The sequence below is a fragment of the Myxocyprinus asiaticus genome, chromosome 47, assembly GCF_019703515.2.
Source record: "Myxocyprinus asiaticus isolate MX2 ecotype Aquarium Trade chromosome 47, UBuf_Myxa_2, whole genome shotgun sequence".
In the NCBI taxonomy this organism is placed as follows: domain Eukaryota; kingdom Metazoa; phylum Chordata; class Actinopteri; order Cypriniformes; family Catostomidae; genus Myxocyprinus; species Myxocyprinus asiaticus.
In genome coordinates this window covers 25,487,786-25,513,760 of record NC_059390.1, presented here as the reverse complement: position 1 = coordinate 25,513,760, position 25,975 = coordinate 25,487,786, and the positions used below count along the sequence as shown (strand labels likewise).

The 25,975-nt window shown below is 38.9% G+C and overlaps 1 protein-coding gene across 1 annotated transcript in view; it reads left to right on the top strand.

The window, feature by feature from the left end:
• Positions 1 to 218: 218 nt before the first annotated feature.
• Positions 219 to 25,975, top strand: part of LOC127436847 (alpha-N-acetylneuraminide alpha-2,8-sialyltransferase-like) — a 32,040-nt gene continuing 6,283 nt past the window's right edge. The window contains exons 1-4 of the mRNA XM_051691293.1: positions 219 to 898; positions 10,182 to 10,326; positions 24,519 to 24,628; positions 25,509 to 25,601. Coding sequence (XP_051547253.1) covers positions 723 to 898; positions 10,182 to 10,326; positions 24,519 to 24,628; positions 25,509 to 25,601 — 524 coding nt within the window. The 5' untranslated portion in view covers positions 219 to 722. The remainder of the gene's footprint in view (positions 899 to 10,181; positions 10,327 to 24,518; positions 24,629 to 25,508; positions 25,602 to 25,975) is intronic.

Sequence of the window (25,975 nt, the reverse complement as noted above, 5' to 3'; positions counted from 1 at the left end):
TGTGTGTGTTTTCTGGGTGTGATCAAGGAGCTTTTTACAGCTTTATAACGTGCGTGCCATTGAAGAGATGGTAAGTTACTAAAGATGGCGCTACTCTGAAAAAGGGCAGTGAACAGATCGACCAGCAGGGGGCAACACCAGAACCAATAATGAGAGCAGTGATGCGTGGTCAAGTGGTTACAAACTGAGCTTTGTCTCACTCTAGTCCGAAGATTACAGGAGACGATAAGATTGGGAGGGAAGGCCTTACTTTATTATTATTATTATTATTATTATAGCGGGGACACTGACACAGGCTGTGCGGTGGAAAAGGCAATGAGTCAGAATTTCAGAGCGATTCGATTTTTAGGGTCCACCGTGCAGAAAGAGCGCTCAAACCGGGTAAATCGGGGTGACGAGGCAAGAAGTAGCTCCGGAGCCCGTATAAAAACGCCTGAGATTCCTTCAACTGGGCCACAGTGAACTGATGCATGGCGCCCGCATCCACCAAATCCCTTAAAAACCGGAATGAGGAATTTGATGCATGCATGAAAATCTGAGCCGGATGCAACACTGTTGACCTCTCTAGTAATTCCTCACCGCATGATGAGAAGAGGACAATGACAGCATCCAAATGTGTTTTGTGCTCATAATGGTGGTGACACCGAAATAAACGGGTCGATCGTGGGCACGTGGTTTTGGACTAAAAGTTTTGGGCTTTATCGAAACAGTTCGACGGAATAATGCATTTGAAATGTCACAGGAGTAAGTCTTTATGGGCTACTCTGGGGGTGCTGGTGTTGTGTTGGCTCTACATTTTTCCAGTGTACAGAATACCAAGCGACAAGGAGATGGTGGAGGAGGTTCTGCGGCAGGGACAAACGTGGACCAGAAACCAAACGGGAATCGATCTGTACAGGTATTCCAGTAGACGTGTCCATGTCTGTTTTCATTCATTCACGGATGTGCAATACCACATATCTCAGATAAATCTGTCTAGTTATACTTTAAATGGCATTTTAGTCTAGGTAGCCTGTTTTGCTGTAATCAAAGCAATGGAGCGGATGCAATCAGTACATCTTCCATCTAATCTGGATTTCAAGCGGATATATTTGGTCGCGCAGACATCGCACTTTTAAAAACCAATTAAGATAATACTTAAAACTCATAACATCCTGAAACATTATCTGTCCCCGCGCTGAACTATAACAGTCTCTAGACATATTGTAATAAAGATGCTGGTTCTACGGGTTTATTGTTGGGTCAGCTGTCAATTATTGTAAATGATCTATGTCAGTACATGAAACCCTTTTTTGTTGTGAACAAAGTCTGCCTTCATTTACACTAAATTTACATTCACATTAACGTAGTATACAAAGAACCTGTTGTGAAACTGTTATACAGGATATTTTAATAATGTATTTCCAGTATACTTGCCTCGTTATATTTTTAGTGTTTATTTCCTATTAATCAACAACTTTTTGTTAGCACATTACCCATGAGATGCGAGACGAACTGTGGACGCTTGGTCCACTCACACCAAGACCGAGACATCTTTTTCTTTTGTGAACAAGGTGGCACTTAAAGGGATAGTTCACCCAAAAATGAAAATTCTCTCATCATTTACTAACCCTCATGCTAGCCTAGATGTGTAGGATTTTCTTTCTTCTGCTGAACACAAATGAAGGTATTCAGAAGAATATCTCAGCTCTGTAGGTCCAGACAATGCATGTGAATGGTGACCAGAATTTGAGGCTCAAAAAATCACAAATGCAGCATAATACATAAGACTCCAGTGGTTTAATCCATGTCTTCGGAAGCAATATTATCACTGTGGGTGAAAAACAAATACATATTTAAGTCCTTTTTTACTATAAATTAGGGCTGCAACTAACGATTATTTTGATAATCGATGAATCTAACGATTATTTGACTATTCGGCGATTATTGCAACGATTAATCATTAGCCCTTAACCGATTATTCAGCTTGTGCCTGAGTTAAAAGGTTGTATTAAACGCACTTACTAACAATAAAGAGGACAAAATCATCTTTTAAAAATACCTCTAAATGACATTCTCTGAATTAAAAGAAAGAAAAAAAAACATTTTTATTAAGTTTTAATTCAGTAAAGAAATTCTATTGTTATGTTAAGTGTTTTTGTATTGTTTTCCACTTAAAATTGTCTAAAAATCCTTAAAGAGCACCTGTTATGGTTTTTCAAATATTACCTTTCATGTAGTGTGTTATATAGCTGTTTGTGAATGTAAAAAAGTCTGCAAAGTTTCAAAAATCAAAGTGCACGACAAATGGAGTTATTGACTCCCAAAAGAAAGAACCGATTCTGAACACCTGAAACGAGTCGTTAGTAATTCCAGACTTACTTCCTCTACTAACCTACGTAATTTGGTAACAAAAACCCACCTCTAGTTTTCATTGGCTGCTCGTGAACAGCTTTGAGCCGCCCTCAAACACTACACTAAGCGGTAGACCAATCACAACAGACTGGGACATCTGACCAATCAGAGCAGAGTAGGTTCTCTGAAAGGAGGAGTTTAGAATGAATCCTTTAGAATGGATCATTGAACGAGTCGTTTTTGACACTGGGAAAAAAAGGTAATGCTGCAATTTAAATTAGGAGCAAATTAAAGTGTTTTTTGACCTTGGATGCATGTAAATCTATTGTATGAGACCTTTAAAACAAAATTAGGCACGTTTAAAAACCATAATAGGTGCTCTTTAAAACAAGATAAATTTACTTGAGAAGCAACAATGAAGATATTTAGACTTGCTTTAAGAGAATGGATCAGAAGTGTATTTTTTTATAGAAATTTATTTTTTCACTGCCAGTGCAGTAAATATACTTTCATTCAAGATCTATTCTCTAAAAGCAAGTCTAAATATCGTATATGCTGCTTCTCAGGTGAATGCATCTTTTTAAAAGGATTTTTAGATATTTTAATATATTTGTATTTTTAATATTATATTCAACATTCTCAAATAACATTTTTTTCTTCTGCAGTATAGCTGCTAAAGAAAATGTACATTGTTTTAAAAGAGTTTTAGATATTTATATTGGAAAACAAGCCAAAACAAAAACAAATAAAAACGTATTTTGTTGCCGTGTATAATGGGGAAGACTACGTACACTCTCTCACGTTTTTGTTCACTTCGATCCATCTTTAAAGCAACACTATATAAGATTTTTATGTTTGAAATGAACAAAATTTCATTAATGAGCAAGTACACCAACAACCCGTCTTCAAAAACATGTTTTTGCCTTACCCAGTTCACTACGGTAAGAATACAAGAGAGATTTTTATTTAGAGGGGTCGGGACAGATTTGGCACGAAATCGTAGACCTACGTCATTCATCCTTGTGTGTTTACATCATGTTCACAAGCTCAGAAAGAAGGTTCGGCTGTGGATTAGCGGGAAGCAGTTGCAACAGCTGTTCAGCAGCGATGTGAAATCACTCTCCTCATGGATTGTTACTGTTTTTAACTGCTTGGTGAAGTTGTTTACCTGCTTTAATGTGTACCAATCACAATGTGTTTGTTTCTTTTTTTTAACTTTTCGTTGATGTTTCTTTTACATGTTTAGTAATATTCATGACTTATGAGTATTTTGTTTTTATTGCTGCAGTTTCGAGATTCCCAAAGAGTGTGTCCCTAAGTATGTGTGTGCTGCTGTTTTCAGATTATTTTCATTTTTTTTTATTTTTTTTTTTTTACCTCAGTCACAAAAATGCACAAGTTGAAAGATTTATTATTATTATTTATTTTATTTATTTATTTATTTTGCCTGATGAAGAACTAATAGTCTAAATGTTGCAAGCAAGTTTAAGCCAATAAAGTATTTTTGGAGCAATAAATCAGAGCACAGACCCTTGCCATTGTTTTTCCTTTAAACAGATCCCCATGAATTTATGTTCCCCAAGTTGCTTATCCTGTACCGATTTCATAGCACATTAATCAAATCAAATCAAAATCAAATCACTTTATTGTCACACAGCCATATACACAAGTGCAATGGTGTGTGAAATTCTTGGGTGCAGTTCCGATCAACATAGCAGTCGTGACAGTGATGAGACATACGCCAATCTACAATAAACATCAAATTAACACAACACAATTTAAACATCTGTTATACATAATTAAACTCGACTTAAAACATCAAATTAACACAGCACAATTTAAACATCTGTTATACATAATTACACAACTTAAAACATCAAATTAACACAACACAATTTAAACATCTGTTATACACAATTACACTCAACAATATACAATAATAACATACATTGCACAGTATACAATATGCTGTTTTTGTTTTTTTTTTTTTTTTTTTTTGTTTTTTACTATATAGATACTATATAGATACACATTATTCAATAAAAATTAAAATATATATGAAAAAAGTATATATATAGAATGTACAGTATTGTACTGTATTGACATTCAGGCTGTCGGTTGATAGTCAGTTGTTAAGAGAGACATAATATAATGACAGTAATATAATTTATGACAGTCCGGTGTGAGATAAAAGAGTAATAAAGTGCAGGGATGATGTATTTTGATCGTGGGAGATCAAGAGTTCAGAAGTCTGATTGCTTGGGGGAAGAAGCTATCATGGAGTCGGCTGGTGCGTGTCCTGATGCTGCGATACCGCCTACCTGATGGTAGCAGTGAGAACAGCCCATGGCTCGGGTGGCTGGAGTCTCTGATGATCCTCCGAGCTTTTTTCACACACCGCCTTGTATATATTTCCTGGAGGGAGGGAAGCTCACCTCCGATGATGTGTTTGGCAGTTCGCACCACCCTTTGCAGTGCTTTGCGGTTGTGGGCAGTGCTATTGCCGTACCAGGCGGAGATGCAGCCAGTCAGGATGCTCTCCACAGTGCAGGTGTAGAACCGTGTGAGGATGTGGCGGTTCATTCCAAACTTCCTCAGCCGTCTCAGGAAGAAAAGGCGCTGATGAGCCTTCTTCACAACGACTTCAGTGTGGACGGACTATGTGAGTTCCTCAGTGATGTGGACACCCAGGAACTTGAAGCTGCTGACTCTCTCCACTGGTGCCCCATTGATGGTGATGGGACTGTGTTCTCTGTCTTTTCTTCTGAAGTCCACCACAAGCTCCTTTGTCTTACTGACGTTGAGGGAGAGGTTGTGCTCCTGACACCAGTGTGTCAGAGTGTGCACCTCCTCTCTGTAGGCTGTTTCATCATTGTCAGTGATCAGACCTACCACCGTCGTGTCATCTGCAAACTTAATGATGGCATTGGAGTTATGTGTTGCCACACAGTCATGTGTGTACAGGGAATACAGTAGTGGGCTGAGAACACAGCCCTGCGGGGCTCCAGTGTTGAGGGTCAGTGATGAGGAGATGTTGCTGCCTATTCTAACCACCTGGCGTCTGCTTGACAGGAAGTCCAGGATCCAGCTGCACAGCGAGCTGTTTAAGCCCAGAGCCCGGAGTTTCTCATCTAGCTTGGAGGGCACTATGGTGTTGAATGCTGAGCTGTAGTCTACAAACAGCATTCTCACATAAGTGTTCTTTTTTTCCAGGTGGGAGAGAGCAGTGTGTATTGTAGATGCAATGGCATCATCAGTGGAGCGGTTGTTACGGTAAGCAAACTGCAGCGGGTCAAGATTGAGTGGTAATACAGAGCAGATGTAATCTCTGATTAGTCTCTCAAAACATTTGCTGATGATGGGGGTCAGAGCAACAGGACGCCAGTCATTTAAACAAGTTATTTTCGATTGTTTTGGAACAGGCACAATGGTGGATGTTTTAAAGCATGTGGGGACTACAGACAAAGAGAGGGAGAGGTTGAAAATGTCCGTAAAAACACCAGCCAGCTGGTTCGCGCACGCTCTGATGACGCGGCCCGGAATGCCGTCTGGACCCGCGGCTTTGCGGATATTCACCCGTCGGAATGATCGGGTTACATCCGCTACAGAGACGGAGAGTGAACTAACCTCTGTAGCTTCGGCCGTGAGAGCTCTCTCCGCGAGGGCGGTGTTATTTCCCTCGAAACGAGCATAAAAAGTATTTAGCTCATCCGGTAGAGAGGCAGCGGTGTTCATGGCGGAGTTTTTATTCCCTTTAAAGTCCGTGATGATGTTAATTCCCTGCCACATGCTTCTAGAGTTGGTGGTGTTAAACTGTCCTACAATCTTACTCCTGTACTGGCGTTTTGCTGTTTTGATAGTTTTTCGGAGGGCATAACTGGCTTGTTTATGCTCCTCCGCGTTCCCGGAATTAAAAGCGGAGGTCCGCACATTAAGTGCTGCGCGAACATCGCTGTTGATCCACGGCTTCTGATTCGGATAGATTCGCACAGTTCTGGTCGGAATCACTTCCTCTACACACGTTCTGATGAAGCACATTACGCTATCAGCGTAAAGCTCGATGTCGTCATCAGAGGCGGACCGGAACATCTCCCAGTCCGTGCGATCAAAACAGTCTCGTAGCGTAGAGTCTGATTGGTCCGACCAGCACTGGATCGTTCTGAGGGTGGGTGCTTCCTGTTTCAGTTTCTGCCTGTAAGCGGGCAGAAGCAGAATGGAAGAGTGGTCCGATTTTCCAAATGGTGGGCGGGGGAGGGATTTGTAGCCATCCCGGAACGGAGAGTAGCAATGGTCCAAAACCCGGTCCCCTCGTGTGTTGAAACTAATGTGCTGGTGATATTTTGGTGCGACTGATTTTAAACTGGCTTTATTAAAGTCCCCGGTCACAATGAACGCGGCCTCAGGGTGCGCGGTTTCCTGCTCACTTATACTCCCATACAGTTCCTTGAGTGCCCGGTCTGTGTCGGCTTGTGGGGGGATGTACACAGCAGTGATAATGACCGCTGTGAATTCCCTCGGTAGCCAGAATGGTCGACACAGAAGCATAAGAAATTCCAGATCAGGAGAACAGAAAGACTTGATAGAATGTAAGTTCCTCTGATCGCACCAGGATTTGTTGATCATAAAACATACACCACCTCCTCTAGTTTTACCTGAGAGGTCTTTCGCTCTGTCCGCTCGGAGCATGGAAAACCCCGCGGGTTCAATGGCTGAGTCTGGAATCTCCGCAGACATCCAAGTTTCCGTAAGGCAGATAACGCAGCAGTCCCTCGTCTCTCGTTGGAAAGAGATCCGCGCTTTCAACTCGCAGAGCTTGTTATCCAGAGACTGAACATTTGCCAGTAGAATAGTGGGTAGCGGGGGTCGATTTGCGCGGCGTCTTACTCTGATGAGAACGCCGGCTCTGTTTCCCCTTTTCCTCCTGCGTTTCCGCGGCCGTGCTGCCCAGACAAAGGGCTCCGCTTGCGTGTTTGTAAACAGCGGGTCGGCATTGAGGAATGTGAAGTCCGGTTTACGGTGTGAGATCGCTGAGCCAATGTCCAAAAGTGTTTGTCTGTCGTAGACAATAAGGCAGGCAACATCCAAGACAAGAAACATAAGAATTGTAAACAAAACAAACAAACCATTGCTAAGTTGTGTCGGAGCTCGCAACGCAGCAGCCATACTCGGCGCCATCTTGAGTCCAAAAAGCATTAAAACATTAATGTACTGTATATTAATTTGTAGGGCTGCCTCTGACCAAAGATTTCCCTAGTTGACTAGTAGTTGTTAGTTTAAGCCATTAGTCGACTAGTGCGACTAGTCGCACGTTTATGATATTTATTTAATTACTTGAATATATATTTTTTGGGTGGCATCAAAAAATGGTTTGAGTTCCAGGGCTGAGAAAGAATGTTATAAGTAACATTGCCAACACTGTTCTACATTACAGAGAAATACTAAACCGTAATAATGAGCTTTTAAAATATACATTTTACAAGCGCATGCACGAAGCCAGCCGCAGCGATACCGGCAAAAGCAGTAATGATTCTGAATGTGTCGGAAAAAACATCAAGGAGGCTGTCTGGATGTTTTGTTAATTTATATAGAGAATTGCACATTAAGTTAAACATGCAGTAAGCGAGGTACTAATTTAGCTTCCCCACTCCCCACGAACACTTGGATAAGCTTAATAGCGCATATTTATTTAGGTTATCTTTCGTTAGAGCGAGCGGCCATGCTAAGTGGCTAACGTTAGGATACTTGCCTGTTTCAAATGATAAGCCATATTTGAGGTCAGTGAATGATAGGCGAACGTTTGCCTGCAGAGTTTGCATGTCACCTTCCTGAGGTCATCCTTTATCCTCTCAAAATGATCCCACACTTTAGATTTCCTGGCCGACATTATTAATTACCGCATGGACCGGCAGTGTAAACGATCATGTCTGTCCATCCCTGACTGCATGACTTCGCCACTTCCTGTGGAGTTTTTTTTTTTTCTGCGACCAAACGACCAATCAAAACTTGATCGACCAAGACTCTTCTCATTGACTAACGTTTGGTCGACCATTAGGGGGCAGCCCTATTCATTTGTTTAGCGGTTTACCAACTCTTTGTTTTAACTTCCTAATAATCTATTAAACATTTTTTTTTATTCTGATGTTGCATATTTCCGTGAAATATTTTCACGTTCAATAAAGTATTTCATCATTATTAAATTCTCGTTTTGCATTTTTATATTACAGTGTTATTTTTTGCAGTGGATAGACCTACTATTGTAGTATTACGGTTTGCTCACGTTCTCCACTGAGGCTGTAGATTGTAATATAAAAATAAGTGTCTTCAGTTGAACTCAAATCAGCCATTTCACAAGTTTCACCTCTTAAATTGATGTGTAGTACAAAACAAACATTAATGTGTATTGTGTAGTGGATAAAACACTTTAATAATCATACTAAAATATAATTAAGAGTGTTGTTTGTCTTCCTCAAAGTAAGTAATACCGGTTATAAATGTTAAGCAAATAACAATAAGCAATAAATAATATCAACATGAAAATAGCTCATCATGACTTCGCTCTGCAGGTAATCTCAGAGTTCTCGCTCAAACCATTAGATTCATCCACTACAAAAGCAGTGCCGAATCATTACTGACGTAAACTGTTCTTCCAGAAGTAACTTGCATTTTTATGCTTCAACCGCTAGAGGGCTAAAAGTTACATAGTGTAGCTTTAACTAACAAAATACAAAGTCTCTCTTCTTAATAAAGCTGTGTATTGCCGATTTTCTTTACAACAAGAAACACAAGCTGTATATTATGATTCAATAAGTCACAAGCAATCATGTTATAATCTAGCTGCAGCAAGCGCACGCACAAGAGACGAGTGTCCCCGTGCCTGAGTGTTCATCAGCCGGGATGCAGTTTCAACCTCTTCCCCCTTAGTTTGAGTCACTTTACATGACTCATAGAAGCACTGCTGACTGCACTGAGAATATTTCTGAGAACTGACTGCCAGTTTCGGAGTTTGTGCTTATTAACATAACCTGCTTCCTCATTATTTGAACTTTAATAAAAGATGCATTAAAGATATAATGCCGGGTGTTTTCCTTTGTCCTTGTTCTGCTTAAGCGTAACGGTAGCTTTATTTCACAACAAGTGCTCTTTTATTGACTTATTTTCTATTTTCTATAATTATAATTTTGCGATCTACATCACCTGAAACTGTTTGGAAAGTCTGGAGTGCTTCTGGACTGTGAGCTGTGTGTTCTTTCTCTCCTCAGTCAGGCTCAAGCTGCAGTGTTCCTCTTGCGTGCCATCGTTAGTTTCATATGATCTCATGTTATCTTAAATTAGATCAAATGACCATTCGACAACGGAAATCTTTGTACGTTGTTGAAAATGTAGACTAACTGTTTCAGCCCTATTCGCAATTAACATTCGCCCCAACAATGTGGGCTTGGTGTGAATAGGCCTTAATAAATGTTTTCAGTTTTCAGTCAGAGCTGTCAGGTCTGACAAAGTTGAATGACCACTCAAAACTAGCCTAAAACCAGCCCAATGACCAATAAAACAAGCCAAACCAATTATAAAAAATACCAAATTCTGTGGGAAACCTGTGTGAATTGAGTAATAGTAATAGTTGAGTAATAGCTGTCGTTATTAAATTGTACCATGTATTTATCAGCATTCTTTGCTGAAAATACGACACTGTTTTTGTTCTCTAAAAGAAGCTTTCGCATGTGTTATATGAGTCATTCATCCACACAGTTGGCCAAGTGAAGGAGACCCTTTCATTAGCCTGTGTTGTCTGTTTTCCTCCTCTGCTTCTGTCAGCATCTTTACATTCCCTGTCCTTCTTTTTTTTGAAGGAAGCTACTCACAGAATGCTGCGACCCAAAGAGGATGTTTGCAGTGACGAAGGAGAACTCGCCAATTGGTAAAGTCCTGTGGTATGACGGAGAGCTCCACCATTACCACACGGTCAGCAATGAGACCTACCCATTCTTTGTTCAGGTATGCTCCTTTATGGAAGTCTGTTAAAGATGCGGAGGTAATATTACAAACAAATTACTTCAGTGATGAGACAGGTCCTGAAATACACACTCTAACTGTTAAGAGATGTGCGAACACAACAGGACACCCCAAACCTTTGGGGTTTTGAAATCCCGGTAAGATTTTCTTATGTAGACCTCTATGAAGCCAAATGAGGAACTAATGTAGTTTGGATCTGAAAAACAGAAATGTAAATAAAAAGGTCGCCACAAAGAGAAATGAAAACTTGAGGCTTTTATTAATGTTTCTAATCTTCATAAACAATCTACATGCACTGGAATAAATAAATAAGAAATTATTTTTATTTTTATTTGTAATTTTTTTTTTTATTTATTTATTTATTTATTTTTTTCAATTCAAAATTCTTTAGTCCCTAATTTGGCTTCATACACCTTGTCTTTACAATGCAAAATAAGTTGCATCTGAAAATGGCAATATATGACATAAAAAATTAATGCCTATTTGTAATAAAAGATTAATAATGCAGCATTAATGTATTTACACCGTATGGATGGATGGTTTGATGGAGGGCCCACAGATGTGAGGGACATCGCTGACTACTAACAAGTACCCTAAAAGGAAAAAGCTATAATCAATGACATAAGTTCCCAACCGACCATAAACAAAGGGAAAGAGGATTCATTGTGAAAAGAAAAAGGTACCCAACCGGTTCACAAAAGTCTTTACGTAAATATTGTCAATATTTGCAGTGCGGCTAAACAACTGTCCACAAGTTCATAGACAGAAGCCATCTGGCTATAATTGAACTATTCATTTAAATCAGTGTAAAGATAGGTAGAAAGAGAAATTGCAACTATCGTAAACCTTGACTTCAATGGTATAGATACTAGTACCTGTAGATACTAAACCAGGTATATTTGATGCTCTGGCTTTGACATAACTGACTTTATTACAGCATGTACTGAAAAGAGTGCACCATTATATTCTAGAAATGTAATAATTAGTGATGCAAAACTATTTTCCTACAGATAAAAAAACGCTGTGTGCATCAGCTTTCTTTGTGTTAATGATGTGAACAGTTTGTTGCTTCATTAGAGGACATTCACACAAATTAGGTTTAGAGACTTACACAGTGGTTTACCATAATTTCAGCAGATCCAAACCAGGAATACACAGGATCATCAGAAAGCATGCAGTGGTGGTTTACTCTCAGGATTAATGACTCGTCTCCAGGCAAAATGTGTGCAACATGAACTTGAGCATTCTGAGGAAATGCTTTGAGTATATTTGATTCACAATGGCATGCAAATGTTATTTTTGGAGCTAAGCCGTTCTCTAAGAACCTGTCTTGCTGGGAAATCCAACTAAACTGCTTTTACATGGACTATAGCTAGGTGAATTTGGACATGTGTTGTCTATAGCTGGTCCAAGCTGTTCTTGGCATAATTTACTCACCCTCATGTCATTCCGAACCAATATGACCTTATTTATTATGGCAGTTTCACAACAAATACGATGCGAAAAGGCAAGATGCAGCATCAGTAGTACCGAGCACTGACTCAATTTGATACCCGTGCATTGTCTGTCTGACTAGTCTGTTCCCTATCTGTCACTCACTCGACGTTGGTGTCAATGTAGTGACACTAGGGGTCACTCTTGGGAGCCCGAGACACCTCTGGTCTTTGATAAAAGGCCAATGAAAATTGGCGAGTGGTATTTGCATGCCACTCCCCCGAACATACGGGTATAAAAGGAGCTGGTATGCAACCACTCATTCAGATTTTCTCTTTGGAGCCGAACGGTCATGCTCACTGAGCTGAATACTACTGTTCATTCACCTCTGCTGGATCTGACGGCGCATTTCAGCGGCTTCTCCCTCCTCTGCACTGGTGCACTTCAGAGAACGCCCCTGGGCGCTTCGGCAGAAAAACTAGAGAGTATATTTTCTGAAAGAGCATTTTTCCCCTCTAAAAGAGTATATGTTTCTCTAAAAGAGCGCACACACGGAACGTCTTTTTAAAGACTCGTCTTTTTAAAGATGCTTTTCCGATTGTGTGTTATTCCTGGTTGTGCTCGTTATCTCTCGCCTTCTAACGGTCACGATCACTGTCTTTCGTGTCTGGGCAGTGCTCATGCGGAGACAGCGTTCGTGGATGGTCACGTTTTCATTGCGAGAATATGTCCATGGCAATGTTACGGTCGCGGCTCGCCTTCGTAAGAAAGCGAGCCACCCCAGAGGCTCACGCCTCGGTCCTTTTACCCACGGGTTTGAGGCCAGCGCGGCTAGCACTGGGGGCGATTTGGGGACCCCAATGGGACCGCCTCCGCCGGGTATCCCCCCGCGGACCTGCCATCCCCCAGCACGCTCGTCTGCCCCGATCGGGCTTCCGGGTGAGTCCTCCGGCTCGTCTCACGGCGAGTTCGACCTCTTATTCGGAGCCCGCGAAAGTGATGAGCTCTCGAGCGCAGCATCGGAGAGCGGGCTCGTCCAGTCGGAAGCCTCAGCTGGGCTCCTCCCTTCGGGGTCGATCGCCCAGTCACAGGCTGACGCGGAGATGACGACATGCTTTCCCGGACAGCCGCGAGCGTCGGTTAGAGTGGATTTCTCCGCTCATCCCTGAACCCTCGCGGCTCGGTGATTGGTTCCTGGGCTCGCGGCGCCGCTCAAAGCCACGCCCCGCCCCGTTCCTTTCTTCCCGGAAGTGCATGAAGAGCTGACAAGGTCGCGGGAGGCACTTTTTACTGCCCGGTCCCGATCTTTTCAGCTTCCCCGCTCTCACTACCCTCGATGGTGGGGCGGCCAAGGGTTATTCGGCAATCCCCCGGTGGATAAAGGCGCTCGCGGTGCACCTATGCCCACAGAGCGCCGCCACCTGGCGCGGGTGCCCAAAGCCCCCGTCCAAGGCCTGTAGGTTTACGTCGTCTCTGACGGTCAAAGCTCTACCAGAGCAGGGAGAGGGAGGATTCTTGGGAGGCGAACAGGTGCACCTGTGCCTGACCGAGTCGACTCCAAATCAGCTGGACCACCTGAAGGTGGAGTCTCCACTCTCCCTTGAGGGTAACCTGTTGTTCAGCTTGTGGCGTTTTGTATAGGGACCCCTAGTGTCACTACATTGACACCAACGTCGAGTGAGTGACAGATAGGGAACGTCATGGTTACTGGTGTAACCTCCGTTCCCTGATGGAGGGAACAAGACGTTGGTCCCTCCTGCCACAATGCTGAACTACCTGCTGAAATGGCCGGACCTTATATCGGCTCCTCAGCGTAAAACCTGAATGAGTGGTTGCATACCAGCTCCTTTTATACCCGTATGTTCAGGGGAGTGGCATGCAAATACCACTCGCCAATTTTCATTGGCCTTTTATCAAAGACCAGAGGTGTCTCGGGCTCCCAAGAGTGACCCCTAGTGTCACTACATCGACACTAACGTCTCGTTCCCTCCATCAGGGAACGGAGGTTACACCAGTAACCATGACGTTTTGTTTTTTTGGAAACCGGCCAACATATTTGGGGGGGGGGGATGAAAGCACAATTAATCAAATTAAACTCGTGATGGGTCCTAGAGTATCTTTTAAACCACAAAAGGATGCAATTTCATTAAATAAACATACTGTCTGCATGTGCTGCATGCTTTACAGTGAATGTGTGAAGCCGCTCATATGCTAAAATCAACTTAAGTGCATCACTGTAATAGATGATAGAACAGAGCACTTATTCACTGTGAAGCACATAGTGCCTGCAGTTGTTTAAAATAATAATTAAATAATATATAAATTATTATAATTAAAATAATTATAAATCACAATGGGCCATTTAAACATCTTTTAAATAACTGCAAAAGCAGACACAAACTGAAAAGCCTTCATGTCAAAGTAAAAGCTCGATTCAACAGAAAACTGTTAAAACTGTATAGTAAAATGCAATATTCACTCAAATATATATTCACAATTATAATTATAATATTTAAGCAATATCTCACAAGCAAGAGTCCTGTTGTACTAAATAAATGTTTTCACTAATGTTTTTATTATTTATACTGTGATGCTCTGTTGTGCAGCACTTCATTTGACAAAAAAAGACCCATGTTGTGTCTTAGATTTTGCTGTGAAAATCTTTATAGAAGAATCTTTATCTTTATTTGGGGGGGGGGAACGCAATGGTATGTTGAAAAGCAATCATATATTATCATTTTATTAAAGTTTAATGAATTCTTTTGATTAGATACATTTTGATGCTAACATAGCTTGCATGTTTATGTTATTTTTTGCAACCAAAAATGGGATTATTTAACCCAGAAATTTGATTTCTCTCACCATTTACCACACCGATGTTGTTCCAAACATGTATCACTTGCTTTCTTAAATGGAGAAGATTTTAGGCAGAATGTAAGCCTCCCTTTTGTTCTCTCGTGTTTTTATACAATGAAAGTAAATGGTGCCCAACATCTCCTTTTGTGATATATAAGGGACAATCATGTGGGTTTAGAATGATTATTAAATGTAAAATGTTGCTGTAAAACGTACATGTCTGCTTATGATATACAGTAAGTGAATGTGGAAGTGTTTGTTAGAGATGTGGTTGACCCTGGATTCTTTCTTTCTCCCCCACTCGTCATGATGCTCAGCCCAGCACTCTGTGCTCTAAAAATAAAAAGGCATGGGCGAGCCACCCATATGGGTCCTGATTGTCATGTACTGGGCTCCCTGCCACCTCACGGTCGCAATGTTCCTCCTACTCTGTCTCAAAGCCCATGCTCATTATTGATGGACACACACATCCTACTCGCACACACAATCGCGAACACCCACACCACACTTCATTCTCCTTACGCTGTGATTCAGTGAGTTTATTCACTGAGATCTCTGGATGAAATATTTAGATTCCAATGTTCAAAGTACTTTACTGGCATTATTGGTTTGCATACAGTAATACCAGTGCATTAATACACACACAAACACAGTACTGTGACAGAAAAGAGTATAATATTAGTAATACTAATGTTTTATTAATAGTAATATTAGCATGGTGTCAGTTGTGTTAACAAAAATATTAGCTCCAATATATAATATAAAATAATAAATAATAAACTTTCAGAAAGACATCGGTTGGATGAGAATACACCATTGTAAAGCCCTAGAGCTAGTGAGTATGGAAAGCCATTTTACTCTCACTCATCACATCTTGTTCAACTCTTTTTGAATTAAAGGAGCCAATAGTTGAATTTCATAGTAGATTTACTAGGGCTGCCCCTGACCAAAGATTTTCCTAGTCGACAAGTAGTAGTTAGTTTAAGCCATTAGTTGACTAGTTGTCGCACGTTTATGATATTAATTTAATTACTTGAATAAATATATTTTGGGGTGCATCAGAAAATGGTTTGAGTTCCAGGGCTGAGAAAGAATGTTATAAGTAACATTGCTAACAATGTTCTACATTACAGAGAAATACTAAACCATAATAATGAACCTTTAAAATATATATTTTACATGCGCATGCACGAAGCGAGCCACAGCAACACCTGCAAAAGTGGTAATGATTCTGAATGTGTCTGAAAAACCAGCAAGGAGACTGTCTGAACAGTTTGTTAATTTATATAGAGAAATGCACATTAGAGTTGTGCTGATAGAAGATGATCTTGGGGATCGACGATGGTCAGAGTGATCGCCAATAGCTGATGCCTTTGACGATGTCAAGATGATATTTGGCTCATTTTCCCATTAATGTATAAATTATTATTATTATTATTATTAGGCTATTATTATTATCAAATTAATATTTCAAATAATTTGCCCGTGGCACACAGACACATGCTTGAAGAAACACTATGCGCCGTCTGTGCGCATGTATGACACGCTGTATGTATGGAGCCATGCAGTCTCCTGGAACACGCATATGTAAAAGGTTTCTCACTCTTTCTTTGTTACTGTCTTATGAATTTTTTTTTTTTTTTTTTTTTTTGCAAGAACAGTATCGTCTATGAGGGCTGGAAATGACCTCAGACATCTCACCTCAGGAGGTGTTTTGAGTTCAGTTAACTTTATTTCCACAGAGCAGTTCATTGTGACCACAACTCTGTAACCTATACATCTGTGATTAAAACATAAAATAATACAAAAACACGTTCACCTCGATAATTATTATTTTTACATTTATAATTGTTTTTGTGTCTTCATTTGTGTAAGTAATTTTCCGCCTGCATTTTTAGATGGAGACTTACCTGACGGTAAATGGAAAGGTGGTTACGTGTGTGTGTGTGTGTGTGTGTGTGTGTGTGTGTGTGTGTATATATATTGCTTTTTCGTTTCGTTTGGAGTGCAGTTTGATTTTAGAAATGTATTTGATTTAAGTTTTTCATTTTTTAAATAAATAAATTTAATTTTCAATGCAAAATCACTAAAGCAAGAATATTCAGCCCGGGGGTTGCCGATGTAATTGGATATTGCAATAATTATATATATATATATATATATATATATATATATATATATATATATATATATATATATATATATATAAGCAATATCGCAAGAGTGCGATATGGCCCTACATCAGCACTGCTGTGATTCGGCCGTAGGTAATTAGGGCCATATAGCACAATTTCGAGTGTGATATTGCTTATATAAAACAGTTCAATGAACAAGTAAATTTTAAAAAAGTAGGAAAAACTGAGTACAGTCATAAAAAACGCATTTGTGCATGGAACTACTTTCTTACGCGGTGGATCAGAATCTGCCGTTGCTGGTTCAAACCAAATGATGCGTCCAAGCCTTCGTTAGTAATTCAAAAATGTCACTTCAGAAATAGTATCACAGCTTGTGCTGTTTCTAACAAGTTATTGGATAAACAAGGATGGGTGTGTGTGTGTGAGAGAGAGAGAGAGACGGAGCGTGTGTGTGTGCGATCACCTGTTGCCACACCCAAGCAGAGATGCTGTCAGCTTTCTGAAGATCAGCTTTCTCAGTGGAAAAGTAGCCGTCCAAGCGGGGGTATTTCTTCCTATTTTGCGGTAGCCGGTGCACAAGAGTCATTCACTATAGAAACCGCAATGTCCTCCGCCATTTTAAACAGCACGTCCTCTCCAATGTGGAAACTCCGGTAAGAGGCAAGCGCCTTGAGTTTGTGTAATTAATCAGTCTGTTGTGTCTCTCAGCTGTGATGAGCTGTAATGCTGAAGTTGTTAGTTTAAAGCCATTTAAAGCTATTTCCTAGCTTTAGTAGTGTAGAAGTAATACAAGCGATCACGGAGCGCTGTTGTATGTAAACACTGGCTGACGCAGATTCACTTCACGTCACCTAACTGGCCCATATTACACACAACAATTAGCTTTTGCCACCACCTGCTGGCTAACATATGTAATGTAAAAAAAAAAAAGTATATGTAAAAAGAGACACATATACAGTAGCTCTTCACACATCTGCACTGCTCTTACACTTTAGTTTAGAATGGCACGAACACAAGCGGAGTGATACACACACAGTGAAGTGTCCGAGTGCTGATGGTGTGAGACCATCAGTGCTCATGGAACGTCTCTCGTCCAATCAGATTCGAGGACTGGAACTAACTGTTGTGTGTGTGTATATGTATGTGTATATATATATATATATGTCATGAAGGAGGGAACAAAACTAATTTATTCACACACGTGATGTATTTTCCCGGACAACGAAATACCCGACCGGTAGAGAATGCACAGATGAGATAAAGATTTTTTGCCAGAGAGATGTTGTCCTTCCCAACTGTTGTAAAGCCATCTTTCAAAAAGTTGTACAACACACATTTTAATTGCACTTAATTGTTTTCCAGTTTCATTTGAATTTTTTGTTAAAATAAATGAAAAATCAATTTGAAATCAAGGTGTCTTGCTTTATTGTGTAGGCTTAACCCTAACCCTGCTTAACGAAAATGGCCCCATAGTACCACCTAGCGTCCAACCAGCGGTAATACCGGTGTTCGTCGGTTTGAACGCAACCAACCGACCAATCAAAACTCGACCAAGGCTCTTCTCATCGACTAACGTTTGGTCGACTATTAGGGGGCAGCCCTAAGATTTACGATTAATGGGTTTTGTGGCCAGAAGTGCCATTAAATGGACACACACACACGCTGCCTTTTATGACATTCACTATTAGATTTCAGTTGGAAGGACACCAGTGCCAGCACAGAGCAGACATACTGTAATTCAATTGAATCTTTTCCAGGAAAAACAAAAACATTTTAATATGTTTATAAGTGCATAGCGCATGCAGCGATTGAATTCAGTCTTGCTCATTCAGTTAACAGAGAGCAGCTTTATGATCCAACACTCCTACACTGCACGCCAGAAAACTGACCTGAAACTAGTAGGCCTACTATATGCCACTGAACAATTACATGCTGCTGTTCCTTTAATGGCATATTTTAGCATTTTTGACTAATTAATATTGTGACAAATTTTCTGTAGAGCTTTCTGTCAATTTAAATATTTAATCTCAATTAATCACATAATTCTTGGTAGTTATTGCGTTAACGCATTCAGTTCCAAGTAGTGTTGGTTAAGTTACTCAAAGTAATAGACTACAAATTACTAATTACTTCTCTAAAATTGTAATCAGATTATTTTTAATTACTTCTGTGAGTGGTAATCACACTACTAATTACTTTAATTTTCCTTGTAAAATGTAATTGTGTAATGTAAAAATGTTTGAACTAAAAAAGTAAATAGATTACAGTAACTAATTACTTTGTAATCAGATTACACCCAACACTGGTTACATGGAAAAAAACTTTTTTTGAATATGTGTAAATATATAAAAATATTTGGCTATAGAACTGGGTAAAAATACAGATTTTTTTGATGCATCGTGATTTTAATTTGAATGATCTTGATATTAATTCTTAAATCCCAAGATCAATCTTTTACTCTATGCGTAACCCTCTCCTACAATGAGAAAAAAATACTCGCATTTGCAACCAAATTTCACGCTATGCGACTAATGTATATTTGGGATGCACCAATACCACTTTTTCTCTTCCGATTCCGATATCGGAAATCTCAGTATCGGCCGATACTGATCCCAAGCCGATACCAGTGTTGTTTTTTGCATAATCAGTTTAGAATATCTTTACATTATTGTGTGGAACTAATTGGGAGTACTCTTTAATATGTAAAGAAACACAAACCTCTAACTACACATTATTTCAATATAAATGTATAGCTTATTAAGAAACACTTTATTATGAACTACTATACTGGATAATGTAGCAGCAAAATTAACCGTAATTCCAGTCTTCAAGTCTTCAGTAGGAAAGAAGCCTTTATTTTTATTTTTTTTATAAACTTGTATCTGGACTTTAAAGGATTCAGATCTCTTTTTTGTTCAGTTTAGTTGTAAGACATCAGTCCACTTTTCACAGTTATTTTTTGGAACCCATTCAACTTATATTATAATATTGTATAAATTGTAAACAAATACTAACGATGACAATAATAATATTATAAATTATAAATTGTTATTAATATTATTATTATTGACTTTTAATTTAAAATACAACAGTAATATATTTAAATCGTGCACTTTTTAAACCGATTATCGATTAATTGGATATTTGCAGAGCATGGAGAACCTCTGTCAGTGATGTTACTTTACAGTTTTGTGAAAAAATTATTTGCATGATAACTCCTTGGAAAAATGTTGAAGCGGAAAAACACAACCCAATTTTTCCAGCACTTTTCACATTTTTCTCTCTAGCACATAACTTACATTTTACTGCTTTTTTCTATGATTTATAATGTATATATGTTATGAATTCAAAATCAGGCATGGATTTTCATTTCACACAACTGTTTGTCTTTACCACAAGCGAGTCTCCGTTAAACTTCACTGAGCAAGCGAGCGCCCGCATCCACGTCAATCAAACCGATTGCAATGGAGAAAGGCAGCACAATCATTTTGATTAAACTGTGCATTTTGTTTAGTAATCAAGCAACATTGTATCTCGATTTCAATTTTAATGTAATAAATTGTGCAGCTCTCATGGATATTACACCGATATCTCAGAGGTCAAAGTGTGTCTGTTTTTAAAATATTTTAGATGGTTTCCCCTCATCATGTAAGTGCATGTAATACAAAGATGTGATTTTTCAGTGCGAGAGTGAATCCGCACTGCGTTTACATAATAATATATGAAATATATGTATTATTAAATTTTTATGGAGCTAAAATGTGACAAAAATGATGAAAAAACTAATAAAATTGAAGTACTAAAATTTATATTTTCATAACCTCTTGTATAATTAACAGCATTAGCTAGGAGAGAATGTTAATTGCTCAAACTGTATCAAAACACAGGAAGTGCTAACATGGAAATCAAACTTGCAATAATTCAATAATTAAATGACTTTCACCACATTTTATGGATGTATCTTGTGTAAAGATGCTGCTGGCTTTTGTAAAGAAGCTTTTCGCAGTTTCACCTGGTGAAATTTCATTTGTTGAGCTTAAATGGTAATTAAATTCTAAAACACAAAGAAAGCAAATTACTTTTGTTTGATTTATTAATAAATTGACAGCTTTATTCACAGCGCCGAAAAGCTCTAAAACTTATTATCAGTTTTTTTTTTAATCACACTAAACAGAATGAAAACGTTGTAATGTCAAAATTTATAATCGAATTAACGATGTTAGAAAAAATGAAGTGTTAATAATAATTTTATTAATCTCATGTGTTAATATGTTTAATTCAACTGCGTTATAGATGTAACGCAGTGTTACTCATAGAAGGCCATGTTTTTTCAAAATATCATAAATCAGAAAAACACACTGTAATTAAAGGAATAGTTCACCCAGTGTTTTCATTCACTCACCTAAAGTTTAGCATAATGTCCTAATTGCTTTTTTTTTTTTGTACAACAAATGACAAAAAAAGCACTGTAAAACTACCGTAAAAGTAGGGCGATAAAACGATGTCGATATTTATCAGGGAATGTTTTATATATATATATTTAGCTTATGTTCTACATCTAGACGATCAGATCAGGTGTGTCGATTAAAAAAAAAAAAGAAGCAGTTGGGCAAAGTTATACACCCAATTAGCTAGCTGAATCACAGTCATGAATCCAGTTAGCGGCTACCTTGCCCTGCTGTCATGTAAACCAGTTATCAGGTAAACTAATCCTTTTGGTAGCGTAGACAACAAAACCAGTGGTTAGACATGTTTGATAAAGATAGGTTTGTATCATCTAAATATAAAACAGTCAAAATAAACATTTAACCGGTTATTGTTTATATTCGATATAATATTATTCTGTTTTCTCACACATCTTTTTCTTTCTACCTTTCCTTCTATGCTCTATTTCTGTTTCCACTTTTACTTTAAATCAGTCATCTCTTGTTTAACATTTTGCTGACCTCCCTTGCTCTCTCACTCTCAATTACGCTTACTCAAAATAGAGTTTTATTGAACACTCTTTCATTTTACAGCGTCTCTGTGGCTTTGTTCATAGCCCAGTTCAATGTGGGTGGATATGTGTGGGGGGATGGGTCCTTCAGAAACCATGAGGCCATGTGGCTCTCTCTCCAGCTCTCGCGGATTCAAGTCAGAATCCGCAATATGCCCCACAACAACTTGTTACATACTGTTTGTTGTAATTGTTTGCAATCCAGCTGATTACACAACAGAAGTGTTTTGTAGTGGAAATTATTTCCCAGTAAATGTAGGCTTACACTTCAAATTAAAAATGGATTTTTATCATTTTCTGAAGAAAATGATTCTGACAAAATGTGTGGAGTGTGTTTACATGCAAAACTCACCACCAGGATATTGCTACATTCTAGGTGTTCAAAATGGTTTTTAGCTACATTGCGAGGGTGTTCTGCGAGGTCGCAATGGAGTTGACTATGCGGTTGCTAAGGTGTTCTGGGTAGTTTTTAGTATGTTGCTTTACGGTTGGTAGAATGTTCTGGGTTGTTTTTAGTATGTTCCTATATGATTGGTCAAATGTTATGGGTGGTTGCGAGGGCATTGCTATGCGGTTGCTTAAGTGATCTGGGTAGTTTTTAGCATGTTGCTTTGCAATTGCTAAGGTGTTTTGATTGGTTTTTAGCATGTGATGTGATTGGTAGGTTCTGGGTGGTTGCGAGGGTGTTGGCTATGCGGTTGTCAAGGTGTTTTGGTAGTTTTTAGCATGTTCAGGTGGCTAAAGCACAGAAAGCTGTTTGGACCTCTGACATTAAACACTGAAGGAATTCAAGGAAGAAATTGTGAACCAGCAGTGAGGACGTGATCCGTTTGCATAAAATATTTTTAAAACTGAACAGATGTTCTCATGCAGGTTCTCTTAACATGTAAATGATATTGCTGCATCACTGCCTTACTTCCCCTTTAAAAACTCTCTGATCTTATGTGGATCTGTCTTCAGAATATATTCCATATTGCTGCAGTTTTTGCCTTTGTATTCTGACATGAGTTCTCTTATATCTCTTTATATATCTTTATTGTATCTTTGCTTTTGTACCACCTTTTTAATAAACAAATTTACGGATCTCACGTGTTTTTCTTCGCCAAATATTAATCATATTAATACTTGTGTCAGTGCCTGACAGTCACACAGACTGTGCCTTTGTATACCAAATACTCTGTTTTCTTCATAAAATTATGTAATCGTTATTGCTGTGCAATCATTAAGTCATTAACTGCTGTTCTGCCATTATTACTATTAAAGTATCTTATAATGGGATTTTGTGTCTAAAATGTCACGTTTATTTTTGAGCAAATATATTACACAAGTAGATACACATGGAAGATAAATTTAGTTTTGTTCCAATAGACTGTTTTAACAGTCATTATATGCGTGCAGTACGCAGTGATTTTAAGCAAATGTACTTAAAGCTGAAGTATGACACTAGCACCACCAAATGGAAATGCAGAAATAAACATTTTTTTCAAAACAGCTTTCTGAATACTCCCCTGCTTGACATTGGTCAAACAAAGAGAAAGTCCCACCCCCAACTCACACCATAGGTTGAGTAACGTTGATGGGCTGGGTCTAATCTGGTCGCTCAAAATAAACAGACGAATTTTCATAGTGCCAAAAAGTAGTTACAGTTTTCAAGAAAATCAACCTCTAAATGGCTTACTTCGAATTGCCTCTGCATATTAAGCTGTGGTAGTAGAAGGTATTCTTTCTCATTGAACAAATCAACAACAAAATCCACTGCTGTAGTTTATAGAGAAACCAGTTTTCTTTTCTCGATGTGCTTGCTAGCTAGAGAGCTCGTTTGCTTGTTGTTTTGTAAACTTGTCAAGTAGTTCTTCTCATCCTTGTTGGGCGAAGGGTGGATTGGCTTTAAGGAGCTTTGCGCCACCTACTGTTTCAGGGTAAAACTGCTTGTCGATTAGTGTCACCTATTGTAAAAGTGTAAATGTATTAACAGGGTTCATTCGTGTTGCTTTCTATATGAAAGGGACATTCGTCGGCGATTCGCCTCTTGTAAACGCATCGCCTTTGGTGGACAAAGGCCTTTAGAGTTGTCGACTACAAAACTCGAAAATGCCCATCCCTAGTTTTAGCATGTTGTTGTATGGTTGGTAGGATTCTCTGAGTCGTGTTTATTGCATTGACGTGATGGCTTACTGGTCTTTGTTCTCTAGATATCGCTCTGGTCCCTTCCAATTTTTTTATTCTTCACTCATTTTATTGCCCACGAAAATCATAAGCATTTGCTTACAAATAAGTTGCATCTCTCTACAAGCTGAATTTAGTTTTATTTATAGCACAAACAGTGCAGGAGGAGTTACAAAGCAATGTCTTGATAGTTCAAATCATTATTAATTAATTTGGTTACACTTATAACCATATTGGTTATATTGATTGCATAAAGAAACCTGGAAAAATACTACAGCTCATGTACAGTTAATAGAACATGTGTGTGTGTGATGAAAATGTTGGCCTGCAATGCAAATGGAGAGATTTTCCATTTGGTAATGAGCTCTTTGACAGAGTGACAGGGGTCTTACAAAGGGGCTTTTCATTGGTTAGGTTTTGCACAGAGCTTCCCCACGTTTGGAGCATGTGAGTACTGAAGGATCCTTGATTTGAATGTGTGTTCATCAAAAGAAGCAAATAGAAATGTACTGTGTGTGAGTGGGTCTTTATTGCTTTGTGTACTTGTATGACCCCCTCCACCCCCCACACTGTTTTTGTGTTGCTAGGATACACCATTTCAGCTTCCTCTGAAGAAGTGCTCTGTGGTGGGCAACGGAGGGGTCCTGAAACACAGCAGCTGTGGAGGTGAAATTGACCAGGCTGACTTTATCATGAGGTGAGACAGATTTTTACAAATCTCTGCTTGTTCAGAAGACCAGTATGAACTGCAATTACAGACATGAATAGCTGTGAGGAAGATATTTATTGCATAAGGGGTCAAGTGTTCCTTTTTCCTTGTTAGACCACTGTATGAGAAGAATATGTCCAGTATATGTGTTAGCAAGACAAACAAAAATTGGCATTTGCAACACACTGAACTTCTAAAAATTGGAAGATTCCGGAGTGAAACTGAATGTTCAGTTTGAAATACTGTATGGTGCAACTTGATTTAGGTGGATTCTGGATTTGATTGGATTATGAACTGAAAACATGTTGGCTATGGTAATTACTATTGCTCATACATAGGGTTATACATTATAAAAGTATGACTTGTCCCACACTGTTAGCCATATTTAGAGACCAGAATATCATGGGCAAGTAAGCAACAACCCAGAAGTAAGCAACAACCCAGAGCACCCTTGCAACCACACCACAATATGCTGAAAAAAAAAACACCAAACACTTAGCAAATGCATTGCGGTGTGTTACAAATGTCTTAGAACACCTTAGCAATGCACCCCAACAACCACCTACCAATGGCCTAAGAATCATCAGAAAACACCCTAGCAATCGCATTGCAGCATACTAGAAAACACATGAAACACCTTAGGATCACACCCAGAGCACCCTAATAACCACCCATAACACCCTAGTGACCACGTAGCAATTTTTTGTTTTAATGATAACATGAATCGTTCACAATATGAGCAGGAACATTTATCAAGAAAGTAAATAGTCATTTTGTTTTCTTGTTGTCTTTACAAAAAATATTTCCTTCAGTTTTCTGTTGTGTCTTTTTCTTCTTGCACTCTCTTTCTCAATCGTACCTTGTCTAGGTGTAACCTTCCTCCACTATCCAAAGAGTATACAGCTGATGTAGGTACCAGAACACACCTAGTGACAGCTAATCCTAGCATCATTGAAAAAAGGTAGACGTCTTAACTTATTTTTAATTTCTTCTTTGTTTTTATTGTTTGTTAGTGTTTATGTGATTCATCCACTGTCTGTATTTTATTGCATTTGGTTTTCATCTCCTGGTTAAATGGGGTTGAATACTTTAATTACTGTAATAACGAAGACAGATGAACATCAGATAAATCCCATTGTTATGGCTTATACTTGGTACTTAAATCAAGTACAAAAAAATCAGAACATTTCCACAATAATTGGCCAGGAATAAAAAGATACAATTAATTTAATGCATTTTGACCAATAGTGGGACATGTTGTCACACTATATGGGGTAAGTTGTTACAATGGGAACCTGCAATGAAAGCCTTTTCAGTTAAATCTAAACAGTGAAA